General features: G+C 37.2%; 1 protein-coding gene across 1 annotated transcript in view; it reads left to right on the top strand.

Moving 5' to 3' along the window:
- LOC106919794 (laminin subunit alpha-3-like) overlaps nucleotides 1-25,822 on the top strand; it is a 69,872-nt gene extending 44,050 nt beyond the window's left edge. Inside the window, exons 41-77 of the mRNA XM_088014364.1 lie at nucleotides 3,236-3,349; nucleotides 4,443-4,561; nucleotides 4,657-4,737; nucleotides 4,823-4,923; nucleotides 5,008-5,061; nucleotides 5,249-5,400; nucleotides 5,580-5,690; nucleotides 5,789-5,900; nucleotides 6,012-6,176; nucleotides 6,287-6,483; nucleotides 6,656-6,772; nucleotides 7,147-7,301; nucleotides 7,471-7,612; nucleotides 7,719-7,818; nucleotides 7,903-8,019; nucleotides 8,562-8,732; nucleotides 8,872-9,023; nucleotides 9,925-10,119; nucleotides 10,195-10,343; nucleotides 11,076-11,244; nucleotides 11,344-11,471; nucleotides 11,580-11,718; nucleotides 11,829-11,924; nucleotides 12,033-12,190; nucleotides 12,289-12,406; nucleotides 13,384-13,524; nucleotides 13,613-13,743; nucleotides 13,957-14,091; nucleotides 14,810-14,918; nucleotides 18,097-18,230; nucleotides 18,333-18,513; nucleotides 19,803-19,961; nucleotides 20,048-20,213; nucleotides 20,538-20,686; nucleotides 20,895-20,988; nucleotides 21,822-21,941; nucleotides 24,645-25,822. Coding sequence (XP_087870490.1) covers nucleotides 3,236-3,349; nucleotides 4,443-4,561; nucleotides 4,657-4,737; nucleotides 4,823-4,923; nucleotides 5,008-5,061; nucleotides 5,249-5,400; nucleotides 5,580-5,690; nucleotides 5,789-5,900; nucleotides 6,012-6,176; nucleotides 6,287-6,483; nucleotides 6,656-6,772; nucleotides 7,147-7,301; nucleotides 7,471-7,612; nucleotides 7,719-7,818; nucleotides 7,903-8,019; nucleotides 8,562-8,732; nucleotides 8,872-9,023; nucleotides 9,925-10,119; nucleotides 10,195-10,343; nucleotides 11,076-11,244; nucleotides 11,344-11,471; nucleotides 11,580-11,718; nucleotides 11,829-11,924; nucleotides 12,033-12,190; nucleotides 12,289-12,406; nucleotides 13,384-13,524; nucleotides 13,613-13,743; nucleotides 13,957-14,091; nucleotides 14,810-14,918; nucleotides 18,097-18,230; nucleotides 18,333-18,513; nucleotides 19,803-19,961; nucleotides 20,048-20,213; nucleotides 20,538-20,686; nucleotides 20,895-20,988; nucleotides 21,822-21,941; nucleotides 24,645-24,787 — 4,974 coding nt within the window. The 3' untranslated portion in view covers nucleotides 24,788-25,822. The remainder of the gene's footprint in view (nucleotides 1-3,235; nucleotides 3,350-4,442; nucleotides 4,562-4,656; nucleotides 4,738-4,822; nucleotides 4,924-5,007; nucleotides 5,062-5,248; nucleotides 5,401-5,579; nucleotides 5,691-5,788; nucleotides 5,901-6,011; nucleotides 6,177-6,286; nucleotides 6,484-6,655; nucleotides 6,773-7,146; nucleotides 7,302-7,470; nucleotides 7,613-7,718; nucleotides 7,819-7,902; nucleotides 8,020-8,561; nucleotides 8,733-8,871; nucleotides 9,024-9,924; nucleotides 10,120-10,194; nucleotides 10,344-11,075; nucleotides 11,245-11,343; nucleotides 11,472-11,579; nucleotides 11,719-11,828; nucleotides 11,925-12,032; nucleotides 12,191-12,288; nucleotides 12,407-13,383; nucleotides 13,525-13,612; nucleotides 13,744-13,956; nucleotides 14,092-14,809; nucleotides 14,919-18,096; nucleotides 18,231-18,332; nucleotides 18,514-19,802; nucleotides 19,962-20,047; nucleotides 20,214-20,537; nucleotides 20,687-20,894; nucleotides 20,989-21,821; nucleotides 21,942-24,644) is intronic.
- Nucleotides 25,823-27,050: the final 1,228 nt, after the last annotated feature.

Raw genomic sequence — 27,050 nt, 5'->3', positions numbered from 1 at the left:
CCATATAGTTGCTTTGGAAGAAAGATTGTTTTGTTTTTGTGAAATGAACTTTTTTTTAAAGAGCTCTTAGAAACTAGTTTGTATTCATAATGTTTCCGCTGTTTTGCCCACAAAACCAAATCAAGAAAGAAATTCAAGCAACGAGTAATGAAAGAATGCAGATTTATTAGAGGCATTATTACAAGGGAAGGTGTTATGTTTTTATTCTTGTAAGGCTGTTTCCATAAACCTACGTGTGCGCGTGTTTGATTGGGCATGTTTAAAGGAAGTTAATTATATGTGCCCGGAGGTGCTATGACACGGCGCCTTGCCTTGAAACGCAGGGCGTGTCTCTAGGCAACATAACGTTACTCATAAACCTGAGTGTCCTCACCTGAGTGTTCCTCCAGCACAAGCATTTGTCTGGAGCTACAGCTGACACACCCAAGTGTGTCTGCTGCGTGTGTGTGGGGAGTGATTCACAAGTGAGTGTCTGGATTGTGTCGTCTAAGGATGTCTGACTTTGCCTTCAGTCACAGATTTTTTGTACACTCTGTAATATGCTGGAATATTTCAGACAATTATATTTTACGTAAAGGCAGCAGTTCAGAAACACTCATGACAAAATACCGTCCAAGTGAATGCAAAGTTTTCTACGTAGCAGAATTTTTATTGACCTTACAGACAACAGAAAAGAAGAAAAGAGGACTGTTTATTACTATTTTTTTTTTTTTTTACAAAATCCAAGTATGAAGTTTAAAAAATATGGGTAACACTTTATTTGAAGGGGGGTGAATAAGACTGTCATGACACTGTCATAAACATGTCATAACACATGTCATGAACATGAATAAGCCTTCATGAATATTTATGACTGTTGTCATAAAGTGTCATTCGGTAAATTATGACACTTTTAATACAAAGTTGACATTATTCAAAATGTCTTTGTTATGACAACTTGACATTAACCAAGAAATCATTACTGATATAAATTTGTTATAAAAGTATTACTGATTGCACTTTAAAAATTAGGTATCTTTATGTTATTAAAGGTAAAGTTTAAACAGTAATGATTTCCTGGTTAATGTCAAGTTGTCGTAACAAAGACATTTTGAATAATGTCAACTTTGTATTAAAAGTGTCATAATTTACCGAATGACGCTTTATGACAACAGTCATAAATATTCATGAAGACTTATTGATGTTCATGACAGGTGTTATGACATGTTTATGACAGTGTCATGACAGTCTTATTCAACCCCCTTCAAATAAAGTGTTACCAAAATATGTTTATTTCACTGACTGATTCTTTCTCATCTCAACAAATGCAAGGTCAAACCACTCCATCATCATCATCGTAGTCACCAGTAGCGGTGGCCAACAAATTAAACTTGTTTCTATGTCTTAATTGTTGACACACAAAAAAATGAAGCTTTTACGTCAATTTTAAATCCTGCCTTTTTTTTATGTAAAACAGAAATTGGTGGAGTCAACTTTTCTTCCAGTTATTGACTATGGTCAATAATGGTGATATATTATTCATGAACACCTATGCTCATGCTGGATAGCCTGGATCATGGCGCTTTGCTGTTTATTACAAATTATGGAGTCCTAACTCACCCTTGTCTCTTAAGGTAAAATATCTATTTCTGCATGTCTGCCTGTCTTGGCCACTGGTATGTTTTGATTTATAAAGCTAATTTTAAGTTGACAGCACCTTATCGTTCGTCTTTGTTAACTTTAAACAACAGCCTCCGGTCTCAAGACCTTTTTCAATTTAATGTTCCTCGTGTCAGAACAGAACAGGGGAACAAAGCTTTCAGCTTTTCTGTCTCGACTTCGTGAAACAGTTTAAAATCAGAGGTTAAACGTAGAACACTAGTACCTCTGAATGTATTTAGGACCCTGATACATCCCATTATGTTCACATTGCAGAAGTGCAATTGTTGTACTTGAGTCATTTGTCTTATTGTAAGTTTATGTTTATTATGACTTTGTGTTGTGACTGCTACCACCTCCTCACTTTTGCTCACTACATCTCAAGGGTTATGTTTGTTTTGTTGTTGTTATTTAATATGGAAATAATTAAATACTTTTATTGTGACCAAAACTAAAGCCAGCTGAAGTGGTAGAGATAGCACACTTTGACAACCATGGAGCTAAAGACTTTGTTGTCAAATTCTTTTAGCCATAACTAATAGCCCAGGGGCATTCCTAACTTTTGTCAATTTAATGTTTTTACTTTAGAGTAAGACCTGTCCATTCATACCCCCGGTCTCCTTTTACTGTCTAAATATGTTTTCCAGCCACCAAAGATTATGTTATCGTGCATGTACATTTTTTAAGAGGAACGTAAAAGAGAGAGAGTGAGCGAGCATGTAAACACTTGCATGGAAGTGCTTGAATGCACCAAGTAGACTCATGCTGATCAGCCCGGCTGACTCAGGTAAACGGGGTGTGTCCTCATCTGTGCCTCAGTGTGTGCATGTTTAAGAGGCTGAGGACAGGGGGAGCGAGGACTTACTTCACACAGGGAAAACGCCGGGAATGTCGGATACGTGCATGGATATGCGCCGGTGTAGAGGGGTTCTGTTGCGGATCCTGATATGCTGGACTTTAATTGGTCTGTGCTCTGCCGGACACAGACCTTTTGGCAAGCGAGAGCGACCCCACCACACCAGACATCATGACAGATTTCCTCAGAGGACTGACAGCCAGGCAACTCAGCAGATAAAATATCCGTCCTTAAATAACCAGGGACAGGTCATTCAGTTTCCGTCAGTTTCTGATGCTAGTTCTCAGGTTCAGGTAAAAACCTACATGCTGCATTTTGTTGCGAGAGAATGTTTTTTTGTTGTTTTTTTTTCCCACCTCGGGTGCTGTTTGCGCTGTCTTTCATCCTTAGAGTGTTAGTGATCTGTTATCTCTGAAAGCAAAGGGCGAGTTTCTCTGTTAATATGTTATGAAGAAAAATTCAGTCTAAGTTTATTGCTATGCGTAGTGAAAACCCCCCCCAATCTGTGTGTAATTTAACATGATATTCAATATGGAGGCAATTAATTAATGGCTTTAACTATTGATAATTGCACTCACAAAATGACTTTAAGGTTAATAAATTGAACTGTGATGTTTCACTCCGATTTTTACTGCCAGTATATATTTCCTTTGCTTTGAAAGCAGTTCTTCAGTGTTGCACCTACAAAAAGAGTTTGATGCGTAATAAACTTTTTATTTTGGTTTTTGCTTTCTCTTTCAGAAATGTTCTCCCGGATTCTACAGAAAGACCGGCTGGCTGAGTCTTGGCCGCTGTCTGCCCTGTGAGTGCAACGGTTTGGCTGACGAGTGCGAAGATGAAACAGGGAGGTGTCTGGTAAGGAATCTCACATCAAGAAAGCGGCTTTTGCTCTGAATTGCCCAACTGTTACTTAACTGTGGCATAACTTAATACCGTAGCATAATTTGCTAAGGTATTAACAGGATTAGCACTTAATCTTTTTTTTTTTTTGTAATAGTTTAGATAATGTCATTTCACTCAGTAAATAGACTTTAACAACATTCCAAATAAACTAAACAAACAAACAAAAAAGAAAAAAAAACATGACGAAGTCAGGCTAAGAAAAACACTTTTTAGTGTCGAAGTTGTTACTGCGGGAAGAACGCTCCGAATCATCTTGTTATATCAGTACGGTGTTTAAACAAAGTTAGATCAGCTAAAGTGAGAACGAGACTGAAGCCACAGCTGAAAGATTAAACAGATGACAAGGAATTAAAATAAAGTAGTTCTGTTTTGAACTTCCAGCTTCCATCCGCTGTGAAACACTTTGGATTTTGAAATGCTGGCAGACTTTTTGAGATTTCAAAGTTAGCATAAATTAATGCTCTAGGAAACTCAAACAGGGATTGCAGTTTCCAGTTGATAATCATGCCAAACCTCAATGTAAAATGCAAAAGTTAGTTTGTCTTTGTTTTTAAACCAACATTAAAACAGTGTTTTATTGCTGCTTATGGGAGTAATTAACAGCACATAGAAGGAGGACGTATTTAAAACGAGAGGAATAAAAGGATGTAGCAGCTAAAATCTTAACTGAGAGGTCAAAACTTTTCAGAATGTTTTTTGGAAATTGATTGATCACTTGAACTTAGATGATTACGCTAAAGCTTAGTCACAGACAGGACCTCTCAACTTCAGCTCACACAACTATATCTATTTGTTACCACTGGAATGGTTTTTTAATCCTCATTAAAAGTCCTCTTTTAAACTTCCTCTCTTTTATTCTTCTCTTCAGAGGCACAATAGAGTTTTTTTTTTTTTGCTCTTTGGAGTTCCAGTTGATAAATTGTTATGCAAGACGCTCAAGACTGTGCCTGTGCATGCAGTGCTTGCGCTGAGACACATATTTACAGCTCGAAATCAAACAGGCGTAGCTGATTAACGACTAATGAACGCATTCTGACATTTTCAGAGCTGCAAGGACAACACCGCCGGGGACCGATGTGAGCGCTGCAAAGACGGTTATTTTGGCAGCGCAGCACAGAGGACGTGCAGACTGTGTCCGTGCCCATTTAGTGTATCCTCAAACAGGTGGGCGAGAAAAAAAAAACAACTTTACTGCTTTGCTGTTTTGTAATGCAACTATTTTGGTAACAACAGTGTAATCCCTCTTGATTCACGGTCAGCTTTGCAGTGAGTTGCGAAGACGTGTTGGGAGACATCCAGTGTACTTGCAAACCGGGCTACACAGGAGTCAGGTGTGAGAAGTGAGTAAAGCTGGAACGTGCAGACAGGAATGCTGCTGGCTTTTTTCCAATTTGATGCCTATTCATTAATCCTTCTCTTACGCAGTTGTGCTCCTGGTTATTATGGCGACCCGCTGATACCAGGAGGAAATTGCCAGCCATGTAATTGCAACGGAAATGGAAACAGCTGTGATCCTAGGACTGGAGGTTAGATCTGGCATTCTTTCTCTTTAAAATATGTTATAATTTAAAATCAGTTTGAAATTCGAATCCATTGTGCTCTTCTTTCAGTCTGCAAGAACTCACTGGAGCCAGGAGATACAAACACAGATGAGCACTGTCAAGGTGAATATATATATATATATATATATATATATATATATATATATATATATATATATATATATATATATATATATATATATATATATATATATAAAAGAAAAGTTATCTCAGAGTACAGATGGTATCTCAGGCCATTCATAATACCTGAAGTGTGATATTCTTCTGTTGTCCTCTGCTTCGCTTTCAGAATGTGACAATTGTGCTCAGACGTTGCTAAATGACTTGGAAAAGCTCGACTTTGAGCTGGCAAGAATCAAGGTTCAACTAGATAATGCTTCCATCAGTGGCGCCTTAAAGGAAAGGCTGGACAAGCTTGAAAGGGCCGTGTCTGATACTAAGGTAACGCTCGTGTCTTCATCTGTTTTTGCAAGATAACTCAAGTCCTTTTCAGCTTCTTACGGCTTTTCTTCCAGTAGCGCCCTGTATTTAGCGCCACCCATTCGCATCACGTCTTCTTGCTCACAGAGCAGCACATCCCACTTTGACATCTGATGTGACGTTGTGTGTTGACTTTGCAGACTCTCGTCAACAAATTCAGCTCTGCCGTTAACACGCAAAAGTCCAAGGTGGAGCAGCTCGAGAAAGACGCCGACAGCCTCGCTGATGACATTAAATCCATGAAAGACAAGGTTTCAAAAACGAGTCTGGTGTTTTATGATTGCTTCAGCGTGTTAATTTAAGGAGCAGGTCTGTAAATGTGGGATTTTTGTAACTTGATTTTACTTAGGCTGATAAGAGTGCCGGAGACGCTGACAAAGCCGTGGACAATGCTGAAGACACCTACAACAGGGCAAAAGACCTCGAAAAAGAGATCCAGAAAATGCTGGCGAAAATTAAAGGTAGAAGGAAGCAAAAACACTCATTTCCTCCAGATGTTGTGTGTCACTTTTCTTTCATTTCCTCGTGTTCTGGCCTCCTACTCACACTGTGGGTGCTCTGCTATTTTGAAGACTTAATCTTTCAGCTGAAGAATGATGGTCGAGGTGATGCGTTGCCTGCTGATAGCTTGACTAATATACTGGAGAAGGCTCAGTCCATGGTGACGGAGATGCAGAACAGAAACTTCACCTCTCAGAAGACGGCTGCTGAGACGGAGCAAGCTGAGGCGACTAAATGTAAGTTACCGCATGCAGAATATCCTAATGAGCACAACCAGAGTAGTTGTGATTTGTAATATGAGTCATACGTTGCCACTGACAAACCGCACTCTGTCGTCAACTTCTAGTGCTTGACTACATCAAGAATAATTTTAGTAAGCAGAGTGACCAGAACGAGGCTGCAGCAGAGAAGATCCGCAGCCACCTGAAGGATTACAATGCCAAGCTGAAGGACTTGGAGAAAGCTTTGGAAGAAGCAAGAAACCTGGTGAAAAAGGCCAATACCCAAAATGGTCTGAATGCACAGACACTGAAAAACCTGGAGGTAATCAAACAGCAATTCGCGCATGCTTGTTCGTTAACAGTGATAATCAACAATCATGATCAACATTCACCTGTCTTTTGCGGTGGTATTTTGCAGACATAGTGCCAGATTCTTCTGCACTAGCTGAAATTGTTCAGTGAACCGACTTGGTTGATTTATGTTTTCCCTGCAGAAACGTATTAATGACTTAAAAGAGGAGCGGAAAACTGTTAAAGACCAGATAGCTATGGCTGAGGACGAACTGAAGAAGACGGAGGATTTGGTGAAAATGCTCTCGGACAGCAAGACGGTAAATTTCACAAATGCTCAACGTGTCTTCCTGAGTTATTGTCTATAAATCAAGCCATAAATACCAACCTACAAAATGTATGACTGTGAACTTGAGCATTTACATACTGTATCTACTATTGAGTTTTTAACATGCCAACTAGTCGTAGGCCGCCGCTTGAAATCGTATTGGACACCTTAACGGATTTCTTTCTTTCTTTTTTTTTGTTTTTTTGCACTTAAATGTTTCAGATCATCAAACACGTTTTAATGCCAGTTAATGTTTTAACCATACATTTATGATGAGAAAATGTATGGTTTTATACAAGTCGGTGACAATTCCATGTTTCTTGTAACCCAGCGTACGTCACGCTCTTCCTTCTTTTGGTTCTGCAGGAGTTTGAGGCGCTAGCTGCACAGCTGGATGGTGCCAAGACCGATTTGACCAAGAAGGTGAATGAGCTCACCAAGGCAGCGGCAAAGAAGGACCTTGTGGAGGCTGCAGAGGAGCATGCGAAGAAGCTATCCGAGATGGCAAAACAAATCGTGGAGTAAGTTTATTACCGTTTGCATATTAAAGGCATATTGATGAAATTAATCAGAGCTATAGTGTCTTCTATCTTTTCCATAGTTGATTTTAAAGTTCAAACAGTACAGTTCAGCCATGATATTTGGAAATATTTGTGTAAAAAATCTCTAAGAACCATGTTATCTCATTAGTGCTATGAAGAATGCAAGCAAACTTCCCAAGGTGCGTGATGCAAAGGATGCTATTGAGGCCTATAAGAACATTACAGATGCCATTAAAGCTGCAGAGGCAGCAGCTAAGGAGGCCAAAGACGCTGCAGATAACGCCCTTAATGTAAGCTTTTAAATTCAGTACATGAACAGAACATGCACACTTGACATGGCAATGACGAAATGTGCAACAAAGGAGCTTACATTTTGGAAATTGTTTTCCTTTTTAGACTGTAAACAAAGAGAAACTCACCGACAAAGCCAAAGAACTAAAGGACAAGAGCAGTGCCCTGTTGAAAGACGCCAAGAAGTCAGAAGAAGAACTCCAGGGTATTAGGACTTTCCATACATGATTTAAAAAAAAAAAAAAAAAAACTAAAAGCTTATTTGCTTTTCTTTTTGTTGTTGTTGCAGACACTGCAAGTGACCTAAATGACTTGAAGAATCGTCTGGCCAAAGCAAAAGAAAAGAAAAATGATCTGAAGGACCGCCTCTCTGATGTTCAGACACAATTAGATGACGCCAACAGAGGTGGAGTAGGAAAAAAAATCCAAGCAATTATTTAGAATCAGTGTAAAAAAAATGTCATTGGGTTTATAACAATGCATCTGGATCACGAGACGATTCATTCACAATAATGAGCTTATGAAGATTAGGAAAGATTTCAGTAATATATTAAAAATAACTAAGAATTTTAATCGTTTTTGATTATTTTTACTAACAGAGTAAACATTAAAAGAAAAAAAAAAACAACAACCTGTGCATTATGTCCAGATTTACTCATTTCAAGTTGTATCATTGTACGGATTATAAGATTTTAAGAGATTAAAAAAACCTGAAAAAGTTACTTCAAGTGAAGGGCTTGCTTAAAGCATTCATCTGCACTTCCATTACTCATGATAGTAGCATAAACTTACTTCACCAGACAAAGTCATATGCTGACAGGAACTGCGTAGCACTTCCTGAGACAGGCCTCAAAGTTTTATACTACTTCTGTCTGAGAAAGACATTTGTGTCTGCTGTAACGGCTGAGCATTATTATTATTATTTTTATTTTTTATTTTTCCAATCAGATGCCATTGGGGATATGATTGAGGAAGCCAAGAGGAAAGCAGCTTCAGCCAATAACACGGCTGCCGAGACTATGGACAAACTCGATAAAATTAGGAAGGAGATCGACAAGATCAATGTGTCTCCTGCTAATGCCAATCTAAGCACTGACCTTAGTGAAGTGGACCAGTCTGGTGAGTTTTCTGATTCTTTTGCAATGAAGTGCTTCTCCTTTGCCTTGATAACGGTCATGCTAAATATATTTCTGTGTGAATAAACATGTAAAACTATTTCACACGTTTAACTTTTCTGTCTCTCACCTTTTAAACACAGTAAAGGATTTGCTGAAAACAATTCCGTCGCTGAACAATAAGATCTCTGAGGTTGAAAACCTGACCTCCGGGTTCTCGGGCCTCGGTAACATATCTGAAAACATAATGAAGATCAAAGAACTTATTGAGCAGGCCAGAGATGCAGCTGACAAGGTGCGTGCAGTCGATCCCTCTAAACGCTGTCCGACTTCTTACGTTTCTGCTTTGCTGTTTCAATTAAGTGTTAATGCCAGACAGAATTTATAAATACAGTTTTCAAATGATTCATTTTTTTTTTCAAAGAGGGAAAAGAGCAACATCTAGGTGAACCCTTACACTTTTAGGAAAATATTCTGTGGACTCTTCTGTGGAGCTTTTTGAAAGGCGCGTGTCCCTCTATGTCTGACATTAAACTAATGCAGTATTTGAGAAGCAAAACATCGTACTGACGGTCAAACATGGCGGTGGTAGTGTGATGTTAATTTGTAGCCATAATAACCTTTCTTATTTGATGGAACCATGAATGTCATTGAGCTGAAACCAAGCTCTGAATGGCACAAAAATAAACCAAATGAAGGTTTTGGAGTGTCCTAGTCAAATCTAGACTTAAGGCATGATCTTAAAAAGGCTCGTCATCCTCCAAAACCCTCAACTGTAGCTGACAAGGAAAAAAAAAAAAAACTATTTTGCAAAGTAGAGAGAGTCAGAAACACTCATTAGCAATTGTTGCAATCACAAGATGGCATTTGTTGCTGCTGGGAATGGCGCAGCCACTTATTACGTCATGGAGGGAATTATTTTCTTACTTGCGTAGGGTCAGGTTGGTTTGAATAGGTTACTTCTTTTAACCTGTGAATTAATAGTTTTAAAACTATTTTTTTTATTATTAACTAAAGTTATCCTTCTACAATATCAAAATTAATTTGAATCATTTTGTGTGACATTTAAGGGGGGGAAAAAAAAGAAATCTGTAAGGGGGCAAATACTTTCTCACAGAGCAGCACAATCTATTTCTGTAACGAATCAAGGTGAGGTCTACATGTCTGCATAACATCTTGTCTCGTCTCCTCTTCAGATTGCGATCCCCATGAAGTTTTCCGGGGAGGGTCACATCGAGCTGCGCCCACCGAAGAATCTAGACGACCTGAAGGCCTACACCACCCTGTCTCTGTCACTGCAGAGACCAATAGGGAGAGGAGACGGAAAACGCAGGCGCAGACAGACTGGAGACACTACAGACATGTTTGTGTTGTACCTTGGCAACAGAGACGTGAGTGAATCAGTATCCGCGGAAATTTTTAGATTGTAATTTTGCTCACGAGACTAACAAAACTATGTTATGCAGTCCTCAAAGAATTACATAGGCATGGTGTTGAGGCAAAATCGCTTGTATGCCCTGTACAAGCTGAATGGACAGGAGAAAGAGCTGCAGTCTGACTTGATTTCCACCTCCAACCCTCAGCCGGCCACATTTGATAAAGTGGATCTTCACAGGTGAGCCACTTTACTTCAGCTCAGCTCTCACCGTGTCTCTTCAACATTTAGTTTCTTTTTGCCACACATTCTATTGCATTTTATTATAAATATATGTGACAGACAAACACAAAGTTCATAGAAGTGCAAGGAAAATGATCAATGTTTCCCAGAAATCTTTATAAATTTAAACTTGAAAATCCAAGGTTTGTTTGTCTTCTGATAACCCAAATGGAAATTCAACGCAGCCAATTCCATTCAGACGTCACTGATTAGTTAAATACAGCCAATCTGTTTGTAATGTAATCTCAGTATCAATCCAGGTGTTTCATGAAGACCTCAACGGGTTTGAAATCATTAGTAAATAAGCAGCATCATGAACATTATCTACACACTACATAGGTCAGGGATAAAGCCAGGGAGAAGTTCAAACCAGTGTCAGGTAATATAGCAAGTTTTAAATTTCATGGAGCACTGTGCAGTGCCGACACTAAAAGTCGTAGGTCCAGAGATGTTTGTGGGTAGAGTGCAGAGAGACTTTATGTTGGTCTTTTGCGTCCATTTCCAATTACATATGTTAACATTTGTAGCAGTAATATGAAGAAAGCACTTCCAAAGACCTTACGGTTCTCCAACCATTTTCAGTCAACTCTGTGGCGATATGTAGATACCGCTATAGTGTCATCTTTCTTTTTTTTTGTTGAAAGGTGAGCAGATGTAAGTCCTTTTTTGTTTTTCTTTCTCATGATTTAGAATTTACCAAGATGTGGAGCTAACGCTGACCAAAGACATAACCTCTGGGCCACCTAATAAGCCGCCTAGCTTTCGTCAGACCGACAGAGGAGAGGAGCGCAAGAACCTCCTGAAATTCAGTCCTGATGACGTTGTCTTCTACGTTGGAGGCTACCCGTCCAACTTCACTGTGAGGAGCTGTAGCACATCTACCAACATTCAGTTTACAGACGGTTTTGTGTCCAGAACAGTCATCAGAAATGCTTTCTTGTGCTCCGTTTCACTTTAGCCTCCTCTCTCTATGAGGTTGCCAAAATACACGGGCTGCATCGAGTTCTCCACCTTTAACAGGAAGGCCGTGAGTCTCTACAATTTCCAAAAAGCAGAAAGGATCAATGTCCAGACTCCCTGCAAGAGGTACCGAGACTACAAATTTGAAGTATCATTTTGATGTCAGTGAGTCTATGTGTTATTTTCAGAATTTGATTGCTTGGTTTTCCCTGTCTGCTGCTTGGTTCCTTCTAGAACTGTAAGTCCAGTCGACTCAGACTATTATGAAGGCACCGGATATGGCAGAGTGGCCATAAACGAACAGCCGAGAACTATTGACATAAGTGTCAAGTCTAGCGTGGAAAATGCTTTACTCTTCTTCACAGGAGATGAGGTAAAGGATCTTTGTGATGTTGATACATTTAGCATTCAGTTAAATTAATAATTAAATTCCAGTGTGTAATAATGTTTACCACAACTTCTTTTTTCTCCTGTGTGACACAGAATAAGTACTTAATGGTGGTTGTAGAGAAGGGTTACATTGCTATTCAAGGTAACTTGATCACAGAACCAATTAAAGGATCAGACAAAGTGTTCCCAGTAAGGAAGATTTTCTTCTTTTTCTGTTTCTTCTGGATTTTCCTCCATTGAGTTTTATTCCCTTCAAAATTAACAATTTATTTGTATCTTTTCCACCTTTCTTTCTAGGCTCAAGTTGATTTTTTGAATGTTAAGCTAGTTTATAGGCCTGGGAAAGTAAGTATTATTGCAGGCTCCCCACCACTTACGGCCTCCCTCACTGAATACGATTTCAACAACTTTAAAGATTTCTATATTGGTGGTGTAACGCAAGAGATCAGACAAAGGTACATCCTTATCAGCATTTTTTTTTTTAATTTGTGTATTTCCATCCTGTTTCAATGAGACTTGTATATAACCTTTTGTTTTGTTTGTTTAATTAAAGGTGGGGCATCACCACTCCACCATACAAGGGGTGTTTGAAAGATTTGAAGGTAAACAGCAATTTTAGACCACCTGATGAACCAGTGGGAATCAGCAAAGGCTGCTTGCAGGATTCGCTGGTATGACTTTCACCTTATTTACACAGACCAACTGAAATATTGTTATTACTGTGAAGAAGAGCACAGGTCCATTCAGTAAATTAGAATATTATTGAACAGCTAATTGATTTCAGTAACTCTGCCTCTAATTGAAACGCATTACATACTAGTAGATTAATTACACACAGCCTGATGTTTCAGAGCTTTTATTTCTATTAATGATGATGATTTCTTTTTGTGGGGGTGGACAGGAATACTTTTTTCTTAGCTGGCATGAAGATGTATACAGTAATTGTCCCAGAGAGTTTCAAATTTGAGGGCACACTTTGCAGCAGTTGTCTATCGGGGAGTTTCGGAGATTTGTTGATCTTTTTTTACAACCCTGCTCTCTGTATGATGAGGAAAGATGAAGTTCTCAGCCAGTTAGTTTTTTTTTTTTTTTTCTAATTATTGTTCCTGCTGTAAATATGGGCAAGTTTAGCCAAGCAGCTTTTTGAGGAGCCAATCCCTGACCTCTGGTTAGCAATACATGTCAGCCTTATTTGAATGACAAGTCAAATATTTACTTATTGTTCCTGGACATTCTAATTAGATTCACAAAGTATACATTTTTAAAAAAAAAATCCCCAAGTAAATCAGCTTTAATGTCGAATACAATTGTTTACTCTGCCATCCACTGTACGGTTAAAATGAAATATAAAACAATATATAAAAAATATTACTAATAATTACAACAAAACTCATAGATTTACATGAAACCATATTAAAAGATGTGGCACTAAAGTGACTGGTTTCAGTTGTCTTTGCATGCATCTATCGAGAAAGGAAGGCTAAGTGAAGGCAACTCTAATTTTACTTTTTTTCGTCTTAAACTTTATCTGATGAAATTAACATTTGGATTTTTATTTTCAGTTTGATGTTATGCTACTGTAATCATAGATGGACTTATCTAAAAGCTTTTTTCACGTATCTTCACATGTGTCATGCCCTCTGTTTAGAGTTCGTACAAAGCACAGTTCAACTTGAGGAGCTCCCTGAAAGCAGACCTCCAAGACTTCAGCTTGGAAAACGACGTAGTGGTGTCCTTCGGATTCAAGAGCACAGAGAGCCAGGGCATTATATTGCAGAACAAAAAACTGGTAAATTTACCTCTCTACTTTATAACCACCTTTTCTAATGTGCTTATGCAAAAAGAAGTAAAATCTTTATTGTGGTTTTATCCTCCAGGGAAACCAGATAAACGTTGCAATGGAAAATGGCTACTTGATTCTGCACTTTGACGCCCTTAAATGGAAATCAAGCAAACAGTACAATGACGGGAACTGGCACTATGTGACTGTCTCCAAAAAACAAGGAAGGTATGAAATAAAAATTTGTTTCACGTGTTCTAGGAATGTAATAAGAAACCAAGTAATGCTTACTGGAAGGTGTGTAGTTGTTCAGTTACAACTGTGATTATTTAGGCTTACTATTTCAAAACCAAAAATAAAATAACATTTAATCCAAATCAGGAAAATATTAAATTTTAAATCATTTTTGCTACAAATGTTTTTTTTTTTCTTTTTCTTAAGGATTGCAATGCAGATTGATGATGAAGACTATGGTCAGCCAGAGAGTGGCACCATGTCCATACCTGACACACAGGGCTCTACTTGGCTTGGAAAAGAGAATTTCAAAGGCTGCATTTCCAACTTTTACACTCGACGGTAATTTTTCTTTCTTTCTGTGTCTACTAAAGCTGCAGTAGGCAACTTTAATAAAAATGCTTTTTACATATTTGCTAAAACTGCCACTATGTCGTGACAGTGTAACATGAGACAGATAGTTTGTGAACAAATTTACTTCCTTTGCTTCTTCCCAGTGGTCCTATTGATTTCTGCTGAAATATGCCGCTACCAGACTGATACCGGCAATCAGATCTAGGTAGAGGGTCTTAGCGCAGTCAATCACATTTGTGTACTGCTCAAGATTACTGGTTTGCTGCAGCCATGCTAATGGCAAACAACTTACTGCTACAGAAAAACCGTTTCTCCACCATCAATAGTGGCCATGTTTCTTAGCCTATGCATTCAGCTCTGTGCAGCAGAGAGCAAGAGGGAGGATGTGAGCAGCATGATGATGGTGGTGGACAGTGCTAAGTCCCTCCTCCTTGCTCTGATTGGTTGTTTTTGGCCAAGTGCTATATATCTGCAGATGGCATAAGGACCAAAAGGAGGAGGCAGGGGAACTTGATTGTTTTCACAGATTGTCTGCCTCATATTATACTGTCATGACATTATGACAGTTTTTAACAAATATGTAAAAAGTATAATTTTTGTAAAAGTTATCTACTTCAGCTTTAAGAGTTAAATTTATGTGGTTTGGTTTGTTGTACCGTGTTTCCTCCAAGGTGTGATCTCAATCTGATTTGTTTGTGTTTTGCAGGTCAAACGAGTTCAAGCCTGAAAACCTATATGACTTCCAGGCTTCAGGAGACGTCCAGATAGATGTGTGCACTGCCAGCAATCCCTTTCAACTCCGCTTCAACAAAAAGGTGAGGTTTGACATCTATGCACACCTGAACTCCAGATTAGAAAGTAGTCCTTAGTAAAATACTTAATTATTCCAAAACTAAAGGGTATAAATCAGAGTTCCCCAACCCTCGTCCTCGGGGCTCAGTGTCCAGCATCTGTTGCTGCACACCTGGCTTCAATGAATGGATAATTACGAGATTTTGGTAGCACTTTGACACTTGGAGGCATGCTAAGTACGGGGATTTCGTAAATGGGCAACCAATGAAGGGATTCTCAAGCGTTCCATGAAAAGTTCAGTCAGCTGGTAACTCACCACAGTGATGAATGACTGAAATTAGCTTGTTTGGGTAAGAGCTTGCCACATGTGCTCCAGTTCTGACCAGCATTGCTACTGCAAAGCACATGGGTATAACATGTGGGTCATTGTTGAAATATTGGATTGATGGGAATCTTGAGTTTCTGGTTTATAGTCTGTTAGGGTGGGGTAGGAAAAAAAAATCTGACATTCATGACATATTTCAGCTTAAAAGGTTTTTGTGCAGTAAAATAATTCAATATATGTCTACAGCCGCAGAGAGAGAACGCTTTCAAAATGTTGATGTTATTATGCACTTACATAATTTTACATTTTCTCAAGAATAATGTGTTTTTTCGTTTAATCTGTTTGTTTTTCCTCTGAGGATATCATGATGTTACCCAATAATTTGTGACCTAATGCTTGCTTCCTCTCTTGTGAAGGAAATCATATCTAATTACATTTTCCTCTTACTGCCACTTTTATCAACTTGACATTATCTGTATTAAATTTTGCTGCCTCATTTTCTAGAGATGAAGAAGAAGGAGACCAAAACCTGCAGATGACGACATGAATCTAACACTGACTGCTGTACCCCTATGATTTCCTCTAGCATATCCACAAGCTCATTTACTTACTGTGTATTCTACACAATAAAAAAAAATGTGTATGAATGCTTCGGTACCCGTGCCAAACAACAAAATGTATTGTACTTCATCCTTTGTCCTTCCTATTTGTGTTCACCATCTATATTGTGAATAATAACCCTGAAAGGAACACGTCTCTTTGCTTTCTTCCATGTAATCCTTCTAAGTGATTCACAAGCACCTTGTTTTTAATTCACTAATGACACATTAAATCATGCTTGATTATATAATCAAAGAAAATGTGCTCTAATCACAGCTGATTTTAGCAGCCGCTTCCATCACTTTTTAATCACCTTTTTCTAACACTCTTCCATCTGTGTGAATAATAAATAATCATGAAGTTGCATTTCCGGCTGAATGTGTGAATGATGTATGCTGAGCAGTTTAGCTTAAGAAGACAAGGTGAAGCAGAGACACCTGTTAAAGAGTGCAAATTCGCAGAAATATCCGGAAGAAAATAAATTCTCAAAGAGATGTGTTGCAGTAATCAAGTGCAAGCACACTGAGCAGCATCGGCTGAAATGTTAGGGGTGAAGTGTGAGTATGTTGTGTATAGTCATGTAGACATGAGGTTAAAAAGCGCGAAAAGCATTTTCAACTTTTTAGTTTGCAGTAGAACATCAGACTTTGGCTTTTTTATTTGAACTGAGTTAGCCCCAAGATTTCAAGACAGCTATTCCTGCAAAGGTTTTGAGCAACTATCCAGTTGGTCTTTTTTTTTTTGCTTGCATTAAAATAATTGGAGAGGCAGTGAAAGTCCTTTAACGTTGCAAATGGTTAAATCTGCACATTTTAAAGATGTTTTTAGATCCCAAAAATCTAGAGAGGAAGGAAGGAAAGAGATGATTACAACATAATTCACACAATAGTCCTAAAACTGAATGATTGGAAGTATTAATTTACATAAGAATACATTAAATATCCACTAAAAAAAAGAGACTTTGAGAAGAAGCAAGAGGATTACTCACATAAGCCTCACCTTGAGGTAAAAATATGTAGGCTTTTCTTTACTGTCACCTCTGGATTTTCTTTTTTTTCTTTTTCTTTAAATCAAATCTACAACAAATTGATTCCACTAATCACCCTTGTCCTGCTTGCTCATTCTCACCGTAAACAATATGGTATTTTGGTTTGGAGCCATATATTAACCTTGATTCACAATAATTGAATGACGTAAATAATGAATTCTCAGCTGCATGCAGGGTCACGGAAGTACTATAGTATGCTGCCACTTTCACGCTACACATGGTGAAGCAAATGAAAAAATCAGGTAATACAAAGTTTAGGAGTGAAAAAGTTAATTCTCATGAAGCTTTATACGAAAGTGGGAAGAAATAGGTGTCACAGTAAAATAAGAGGACATGGGCTCATATCTGTGTTTGCTTTTATTTTTATTAGAACATGAGCTAGATTGGTACAATCAATTCTAGTGAGTTGGTGATAAAGGAACTGAGTACATTCACCGATGAAAACCATTCAAATTCAAAACTATGAATGTAAATAAACACAGTTTGCCTCCAAAGGACAGTGTCCAACTAATTCTTATCATGACTTAACTTGGTGAGTAGATGACAAATAAAATCTGAATTTTAGGGGTTTTTTTTAAATAAACTTGCACTAGCCAATTGGCCAGTTATCCACTGACTGATTCATAATGCGCAGGTCATAGGCAAAAATTAATATATTTTAAAATTCATTAAATGCGTAAAAACAAAGAACTTCCACCGTATTTGGCCTACTAAAAACATCAATCAACAGCATGTCGTTTGATGCACTTCTTTAATTTGACCCAAAAACAGATAAATATAACCTTCATGGATGAAAGCAAGCCCTATTAAATAAATGCTACAGGGGAATAAAAATAAAGTTCACATTAGCCTGATTTTTATTGTGAAGTGAGTTAACTGGGATTTATTATAATGCCCAAATCCAAGCCTGGAATTTCCAATTAAAATTATTTAGTTTTGGGAAAATGTTTTCTGAAATTTAAGATTTAAAAAATAGCAGGTGTTCCTTTTAGAAATAATAATACAGACAAAGCAGGCCTATTATAAAAAATAAAAATCTAAATCTAAAGTCACAAAAGCTTCACATTTGATAGAACCCATGCTTGTGATAATTTTTGCAACTCAAAAAGCATGCTGCCTTATTTCCCAGCAGGGCGGGAGCCATCCAGAGACCTGCAGCTGATAGGAATTCAAATATCAACTTGTATTAAGAGTCTTCTCCTTTTTTTGTTTTTGTGCTGCTTTTCAGGATAGTGAGAAGCAAATAATAAATGAAAGCGCCTCAGTCTGTGAATTCCCAGCCAAGCTTCAACATGCTTATCGCATGGGAGGGCCTGTGAGCAGCTTGAGCTACAGCCTACCATTACAGGTCTTACAACCCAAGTGAGTGACCAGTTCCCTTATGATCTCACATCTATGAATACCAATAAAAACCAGAGCTGTAATTGAGAATATAGTTTTTATTTTATTTTTTATCCTATCCAGGCCTCACTTCTCTCTGGATGTCAGGACTCGGTCTCCTGAAGGCCTGCTATTCTTTGCAGCGACCAGAGGAGGGCAGTCTCATCTGGCGTTGTACATGTCTAAGGGCAGGATCAGACTCTCTGTGGGAAAACAGAGGGAGATATTCAACAGAGAGAAGTACAACGATGGAAAGTGGCATTCGGTCAGTAAATATACATCACTGTATACAAGCCTCTGTGTGTTTATAGCTGAAACCTGATGTTTACATCTAACTGCAAAAAAAAAGACACTTACCTCTACATGGGTGAAATCAAATCAGTTGTAATCTTTTCTGTTTTAGGTCAGGTAGGATTACTAAAATTATTTGCATTTGCCAAATGTCGGAATAATAAGCTTGGAAAGTCTACATGCTACATTTTCTTAGTAGTTGATAGAATTGTCTTTGAAACTGTTTAGTATTGGTTGATCCCTTAGGATCTCCTTCTCACAAGCTATTTTCTGTGCTCTGCTCTCAAATTTTCTCACATGTAAACATGTGGAAGTATGTGATACACATGTGTATCATATGTAGAAATATGTGAAACCCATGTGAAAAAATAGGAATCGCATGTTTTGTTTTTTGTGGGCGGGGGAGGGTTTCCGTGAAACTCCTCAAAATCGTCGTTTTTCATCTGACTCATCACTTCACATGTGGTACATAATTTACTCGTGTGATTTTTGCAAGTAAAATTTATGGGATTTTTCTGTAAGGGGATTGTGATAATGGCCAAATTAGACATGTTTTGAAAAAATCATTTGTGTCCACTTCAGCATTTAAAATAGCATTCTGTCTGTCTATGTCGGTTTTAGTGTGATGATGTCATTCCTCTCTGATTGGCCTTTCAGCTCCTGTTGGTATTTCACTACAAATTATTACATTCGCTTACCAATGCAACTTCAGCCAATAATTTAACATAGCCCCTTCCTTTTCTCAGATGTTGATGCTCACATTTGGAAACAAACATTCATTTCTGAAAAACAGAACCTGCCTCATACCTAAATACTACCATGGCTGGACATTCCCGTTGTGTTTATACATGTGTAAAGTGTAGCTTTGTAAATGAATGTGGTAGAGTCAAGGATTAAAAAAATGGCATTTATTCCTCCTCATAGCTCAGCAGATTTTTCCCCCATAAATTCACAAAAGAAACCTGTGTGTTTGAGATGCTCCCTTACAGCAGTGCAGATCTGATTTCACACCAGAAGCTTGCAAAACCATAATGCCATTGTCATTTGGATTATAAATCCTCTCATTATTCTTAAGAAATAGAAATTATTTTAGTAATTTTAGATAAGCAAATGTTTAGTCTGATTTGCAGAATGACAAAAAAGTTGTGTATTTTTTTTTCCTTACAGTTTTATGTCCGGTTTCAGCTACATCGTAGCAGCCATCCCTGCATCACTCAGTCTATTTTGCAAAGCAAAGCATGTGTTGAATGTATTTGTCTGTAGGTCATGTTCAGTTTGGAAAAGAAGAAATTCCGGTTGATTGTCGACGGGATCAAAGCTCAGGATGGTCAGCTGACTAACTCTGAGTTGAAGTCTATGCAGCAGTTCCTCCTGCCTGCATACCTGGGCAGTGCGCCAGAATCCCTTCAGAAAGAGTTAAAGGTAGCAAAACACAACTAAATTCAGTTAACGTTTCTGGTGAAAAATTGCGGCTAATTTAGAGAAATAAATACTACTTTTGCTTTCAGTCAAAGGCTCTGCCAAAGCAAAGCGTGTCCGGCTGTGTGCGTAATTTTAAGATGAATGGAGCACTGATGTTAAACCCATCGTCAAACTACGGTGCAGGACCCTGCTTTGAGGGGCCGACACAAAAAGGGGTGTATTTTGCAGGAAATGGAGCACATGTCATAATCAGTAAGTACATCACTTTTGTGCTCTTTTAATACCACATTTTTATTTCTAATCTAGGGTTTATAAGAACACCATTGGTGCTTCACTTGAGCACATGAAGCGTTGTAATTATATAGTACTCTGTGAATTGGATGATGGTGATTTTTTTTTTATCTTACTTATGATTTAAACCTTTTAGGGACATATTTCAGTATATTAGAAAAATGTTTTATTTAATATATAAAAACTAGGAAACTAAAAAAAATAGTTTTCTGTTCATTAGTCGCTCCCCATTACTTTTTTTTTTTTTGTAACTCACATTATCTGCATTTGTTTTCTGTATTTCAGATGACTCCTTTGTTTTTGGTTCTGACCTGGAGGTGCTGTTTAACATACGTCCCCACAGCCAGACTGGACTCCTGCTTCATGTCGGTGATTCCACCAGTCATGTAAACACAATGGGCCACTTTCTCAGCATCTATATGCTTGGAGGAGAGGTGAGAGTACTTAGATGCTTTCTGCTGCCATAGAACAGTCTTAAATGCTTGCCCATCTCTTTACATCTCTTTAGGTCGTCTCTAAATTAGGTTGGCTTGGTTTTAAAATTGGTAGCTTCAAAGTCAGTTGATTCTACCTTTGTTATCAAAGTTGACTTTATTCGTATGGGGTTAACAGTGAGACATTTGCATATGTTTCTATTTGCAGGTGGTGGCGCACGTGAACAATGGAAAAGGAGAGTACAGGACATCAGTGAAGCCAAAGACCTCTTTATGCGATGGAATATTTCATAAAATTTCAGGTGAAACAAAACTTAGAATTGTACTAATACCCAATACAAATATCGAACCAAATGTGAAATAATGCTGTCACGTGTTTTTAACTTAGGCCAACAATGAGGACAAAGAAAATATTTATTGATTAAGGAGAAAAAAAAATATTTTTTGCACACTTATGCAGTGTGACAACATTTAATTCTAGGGTGTCACTTTTTACCGTCGTCTTGTATTTATGAATAAAGCTTTGGAACAATAGTCATGGTCAAAAGATTCTCAGATCCAGTCAACATGTCAAAAATACTATTTTATTTGAACTGTGCTGAATGGTGAAAATGCTTATTTCTACTGTATATGATGCTATGTTATTCAGTATATTTGCTTACAATAACTTCATTCACTCTTAATATAACAAATGTCAAACAATGATAATCATTTTTAGCTGATAACTAACGGATTTGTAGTCATGATTTGTAGCCAGGAACAAGTTTAAAAGCATCTTCTATCATAAAATAATCTAGAATTTATTTTTAGAATCAGTTTATTTCCTCAAAATGAATTTGCAGAGATGACCTCTGCTCATCCCGGCCTTGATGCTTTTCCCTTTGGGTTCAGGTTTTAGTAGCCTCAGCAGTTTCCTTAGTCATTTTGTTTGCTCAGTTAAGATCAGTAAAGCTGACTCATCTGAAATGGAGGAGTCATTTTGTTACCAGAAAGGGTTAATTTTTTTTTTTCAGCTGAAAGCTATGATACCTGCTGCTGCATTGGTAAAAATATAAGTAGCTCAGTGAAAAAGTATTTGTTTATTTATGTGCCTGTAATTACTTAGCGTCAAATCTTTCCTCCCTTTTTCTCCTAGTAATCAAGAGAAAAAATGTTGTACAACTATCTGTGGACACGTTGGACAACTACAAGATAGGTCCACCATCTTCTACTTTCCCTTCGACCAAAGATCCTCTTTATGTCGGTGGCATTCCTGGTGAGTATCGGTGTTCGTAATGTTCTTAATTTGTTAGAGCTTAGTGAGATTCACAACTGAATTTCAGAATAAATTATAAATAATAAAAAAAGAAATATGACTAGAATCTGGTAAAAATGTGTACCCCTCCCCGCCCCCCGAAAATAGTTATCTTTTAATACACTACCATGAATTTAAAATCATTTCTTAAAACAACAAGAAATAATCTATTTGTTTGCATGATTTTACAATAACTACTAACACAATAATTGACACCCCTAACAATACATATACATTTTAAAAAGTAACTACCTAAGTACTTGTTTCCCTGGAGTATAAATTTAACCTGAATTTGGGGTCAATTGCTCCTCAGAATGGAAAGAAAGCAGAACAAGGAATGCCAGTGTATGCTGATCTTCATAAGTCATAAAATTGCTAAAGGAATAAAGCTACTCAGCTAAACTCACTCACATACATGCACTGAGAGCAACATTTAAAAAGCTTTATCACTGAAACTAGATAAAAAAATTAAAAAAAGGTTATCGTCGTCATACAGTCAGTAGGATGGGAAACAAAATCTCCAAAATTCATTGTTATAAAATTGCAGTCAAGAGTGACATCTTGTGATCAACAAGTCTTTATAATACCCATTACTTATATATGCCATCCAGCTGTTGGGGAGTAACAGACACTCCCGGTGGATCTGATGCAAAACAGCTTTAGGTTCAAAAGCACCTTAAAGCCACTGTTATGTACAGCAGAGGCAAGTATCATTATAATTATTAATAATATAACATCTGCTAATAATATTATCAATTCATGCTAAGTTAAATGTAATTAAAAAAATTAAAATTTTATGCCAAATATGTAAACAAACATTTTGCAAGTTCATATACAAGTTTCACATGTAGGTCACATGACCACTGTTTTCTTCTTGAACTTTAGCACACTTCACTGAGTCATCTACCCACCAAAACCACTTCAAATAAATACATTTCTAGCAAACATAAAATTAAGAATTTATATACATTTATTGTATTGTACAGTATCTAACTTAACTATCAGTTATTCTTGAGAATAACTGATAGTTAACAGGTCCTATGGATAAAGCACAAAATTTGAATAAAATATACACAAAATATATATTTTTTTCAAATATCTGATTCAACTAGCCTGGGTCATGTGAGCACAACAATGTATATTTTCCAGGTATTTGCTGAATATTTTTTTATTTTAAACATTGTAGTCGGTGGATGATGCCTGTAAAATCCCTTGTCCAGGAGCAGAACTCAATACATTATAACAGTTTAAAACAATTAAAGAAATACTAAAATTAAATATTGTGACAACTAAGTATAAGTAGTCATATAAATAATTATAGAGGTATGAATAAATTGAATTAAAAATAATTTTTATATATTTTCCAACTCCACTGAAATTTGTCCCTAGTTTTTGTCAACACCGTCAGAAATGAAAAGAATGTAAAAAAAAATCAGGCATTATTGGGGGGCACCAGAACTTCTGAGGACCCCATGATCTCTTCCTTTCTCTTCCTTTGCTAGGAGGGCTAGTTATCTCTGGTTAACTTAAGTTATTCTTTAGTTTTTTCTTCTGTTTTATTCCTAAGTTGCTCGTCACAACCATGATGTGTCAAAACCATAACTGACAATTTACAAAACTTTGATGAAATTTTGTGAAATAAAAACTGAATTTTGGTAAACTGTAAAGATTTCATGGACCTGATGAGCTACAATATGGCCTCCTTCAGAATAACATCATATAAATTGAGGCAGTTTGGCTTTTTTTCAATTCTGTCAGATGTCAACTCCATCAGAGTTTTCCTAACTCTTTCAGTGAAATTGTTGTCAAATCTCACTTACATGTGCAACTAATTCATTTTAATGTATTTTACATGAATTGCATTACTTCACATGTATCAAGTTTTTCATTTTATTCACTAGTTTGTCACCACCTTCAGTTCTGTGTCAACTCCGTCATGCACTGCAACTCCATCAGATGGACTTTTTCTTGTTTTTTGTTTTAAATAATATTTCTTTTGTTTCTTGAGAAGCATTTGTCTGTAAAATGAGTAAAAATATCACTAATAGGGTAATTAAAAATTGTTTTTTATTTATTTTTGTCAGATGGTGATGACAACGTTCTAGGTCAGGTCGATTAAAAATGTTTTTTTTTTTTTTTAAATGTTGCAACTGGGAGCCTGTACCTTAGCATCTTTACATTTCCTAAACATTATTTGTCATATTTACATACATAAGGTTGAGAAATAACAAAAAATAAAAAATAAAAAAAATGGGAAAATTAAAACCCATTTTGTCCCTATTCTCAAGAATCACATATTTGGTTCAAAAGCAATTATCCAATTGGTTCCACAACCATAATTAATTAGAAAGTTTTGCATAGTGCAACTCGTTGAATGAATGAATGAATGAATGAATGAATGAATGAATGAGACGGCTGTTATCCACTATGCATATACTCGATCAGCAAACCGCACAGTAGGAAGGAAATAAGTTATGCACATTTTTTTTTATTGATTTTTTTTCTCAATTACATAAATGAGCTCAAAATCACAGTATCATAGTGGGAATATACTATTAAAATAAAAGATTAATTTGTTTTAGGGTTTAATATAAGAAGAAGGTACCATGTATTAAAACAAAGTTAGCACAAATTTGCTTACTACCTGACCATTTGTTTTTACAGAAACACTGATGCAGCAGATGCTTCCTGTCAAATCCTCCTTTGTGGGATGTATCCAGGACATGAAGATCAACGAAGTATCAGTCTCCTTCCACAGGTCATCGGGCGTGTTTGGCCCTGTTAACCTCAAAGAGTGTCCGGGCTGAGCAGTTATGGCTGAGCAAGCCTTGGGACCACGTCCTCTACCAACTATGTGCAATCGGTTAAAAGACAGAATGTGTCTGTGTGTCAGAATGTGTGGTGTGTGTGTCTGAAGGAATGTGTGTGGGGGTTGTGAGCAGCAGCTTACAGCTTTATCACTTTAGCTGCTCTATATTTATTCTGTGATAAAATCATATAACGTCATGGCACCAATTCTTGGACAATCTTCCTAATTGCAGCACAACCTGATGCATGTCTCCATTGATTCTTTGTCAACAACCAAATGCTACTGAACAGACTGGTGATTATTGATCAGGGGAACTCATTATCAAAAACCCAGCACTTTAAGAAAATAAATGTTGCCTTCTCAGATGGTGCTGCAGTTGTGTTGCAATGAAAACTAGCTTTGTTGTCGATTGTAGTTTTTTTTTCTCTGTTGGACTCCAACTTTTATCCTAGAATTATTATGTTTACACCTGCGGTGCTTAAGTCATTGCTGTTTCAGGGGTCTCCAAGCTATGATCTATTTATTTCCACCTGCCTGCATGTAGAGTTCTGCTTTGTAACTGGTTTAAAACACCTGCAATCCTCACGTTTGATCTGAGTTACCTTCCCGTTTTGCATTCCTTTTGCATGAAAATTATGATGTTCTCTGTCGATTTTTCACACCATAAAAAAAGCATGAATTTTAATTCCTATTTATTAAAAAATTTTTCTGATAAGTGATCTTTAATTTATGACATTAACATAGCTTTCAGAGCTGTGGTCAGTCATGAATTGGGACCATTACAAAAGAGCTGCAAACAATTTAGCACAGAACTAAATGTGTATTAAAGATGCTTAAATTTCCCAACAGGTGTTTACTTTTCTGTTTTTACATTCATACCACAATTATTAAGAAATGCGTTATAAGAATGCATTATATACTTGGACGCATTTGGACATGCATTCCTGCCTTGTGATGACCGATTTGTAAACCTGTTCCATCATTGTTTTTATAGTTCCTGTGGCAATAAAAGATTATTTGATTTGTGTTTAAAGTGGCAAGTTATGTTTTTTAAGTCTTTCATGTTGCATTTCCTTTGATTGGTTTAATAAAGCTTATTAAAATTGTGATAAGATTGACTTATAAAGTAAAACTTATCTCAAAAATAAATTTTCATTTGTATCATTGTTTAAAGGTAAGTAAACAAATAATAAAAACAAGTCACATGGGCAGACATTATAGACTTTATGCAAAGATTTAGTCTCAGAGGCAACTGAAATCAATTAATTTAAAAAATCCTTTCTGAATATCATCTCATGGTCTCTGAACTAAATGCGTCTTTCTGACCGGGAGCTGACGGCGTGTTGAAGAGGTATGGACCGGACGCTTTGGAGCGTCTGGTTAGGAAGCGCATTACAAACCTTTGGTTGAAATGTAGTTTATAGTCAATTCATGCTCAAAACCTATTTTAAGTCAATCATTGGCCTATAAAATGCTGGGGGGCCACATGTGGCACGCGGGCCTTGAGTTTGACACATGTGCATTACGCCATAGAACTACCAATTGGTAATTGAAGTAAAGTAGCTTCGATTTCAAAGAAGCTTACATTGAAGTCGATTGGCAAATGAACCATCACAAAAGAGGAAGGCTCTTGTTGTCTCACTGCACCCCAAGAGATGCATAACCTACAAAAACCATTTCTGGCTGGTTTTGAACCAGAGACATTTTGTGTGTAAAGCAAACGTGATAACCACTACACTACAGGAACTGAACTTCTCTGCTTTGTTTCAGTTTGAGGTTCCAAAGTTGATGATGTGAGATGCAAAGCATGAAAATTTCAACTGAGGTTTGCACTCAGATGCCTGGATTCAGAGTACAGACCATGACACCACAGAGCCCTTGTTGACCTTTAGTAAACACCTGTGATGAATAGAACATGCAAAAACCGTTTCTGTCTGGTTTCAAACCAGAGACCTGTTGCGTGTGAAGCATACATGATAACCACTACACTACAGAAACTCATGCTGTTCCAGTGTTCCTGGGAGATGATCCACATTTTGTTAGAGACTAATGTTAACGATTGGCATGGAACAATGTCAAATACTTATACCACAGATCCTCTCAGAGAGCACAGTAACTTAGTGAACAAACTGTCAGACAAACAAGTGTGCCTAATTTCACATTACAGTCCATAAACTAAGCCTGGATCAAAAATTGTATTACAGATGTCATTAGCAGAGACAAATGGTTCTACAGAGACTTGGCTAAATGGCTAAAAAATA

This window comes from Poecilia mexicana, unplaced genomic scaffold (assembly GCF_051168715.1).
Source record: "Poecilia mexicana isolate PSO_F unplaced genomic scaffold, ASM5116871v1 scaffold_17, whole genome shotgun sequence".
Classification (NCBI taxonomy): Eukaryota; Metazoa; Chordata; class Actinopteri; order Cyprinodontiformes; family Poeciliidae; genus Poecilia; species Poecilia mexicana.
The sequence above is the reverse complement of the archived record's forward strand: the minus strand, read 5'-3'. Positions and strand labels throughout refer to the sequence as shown.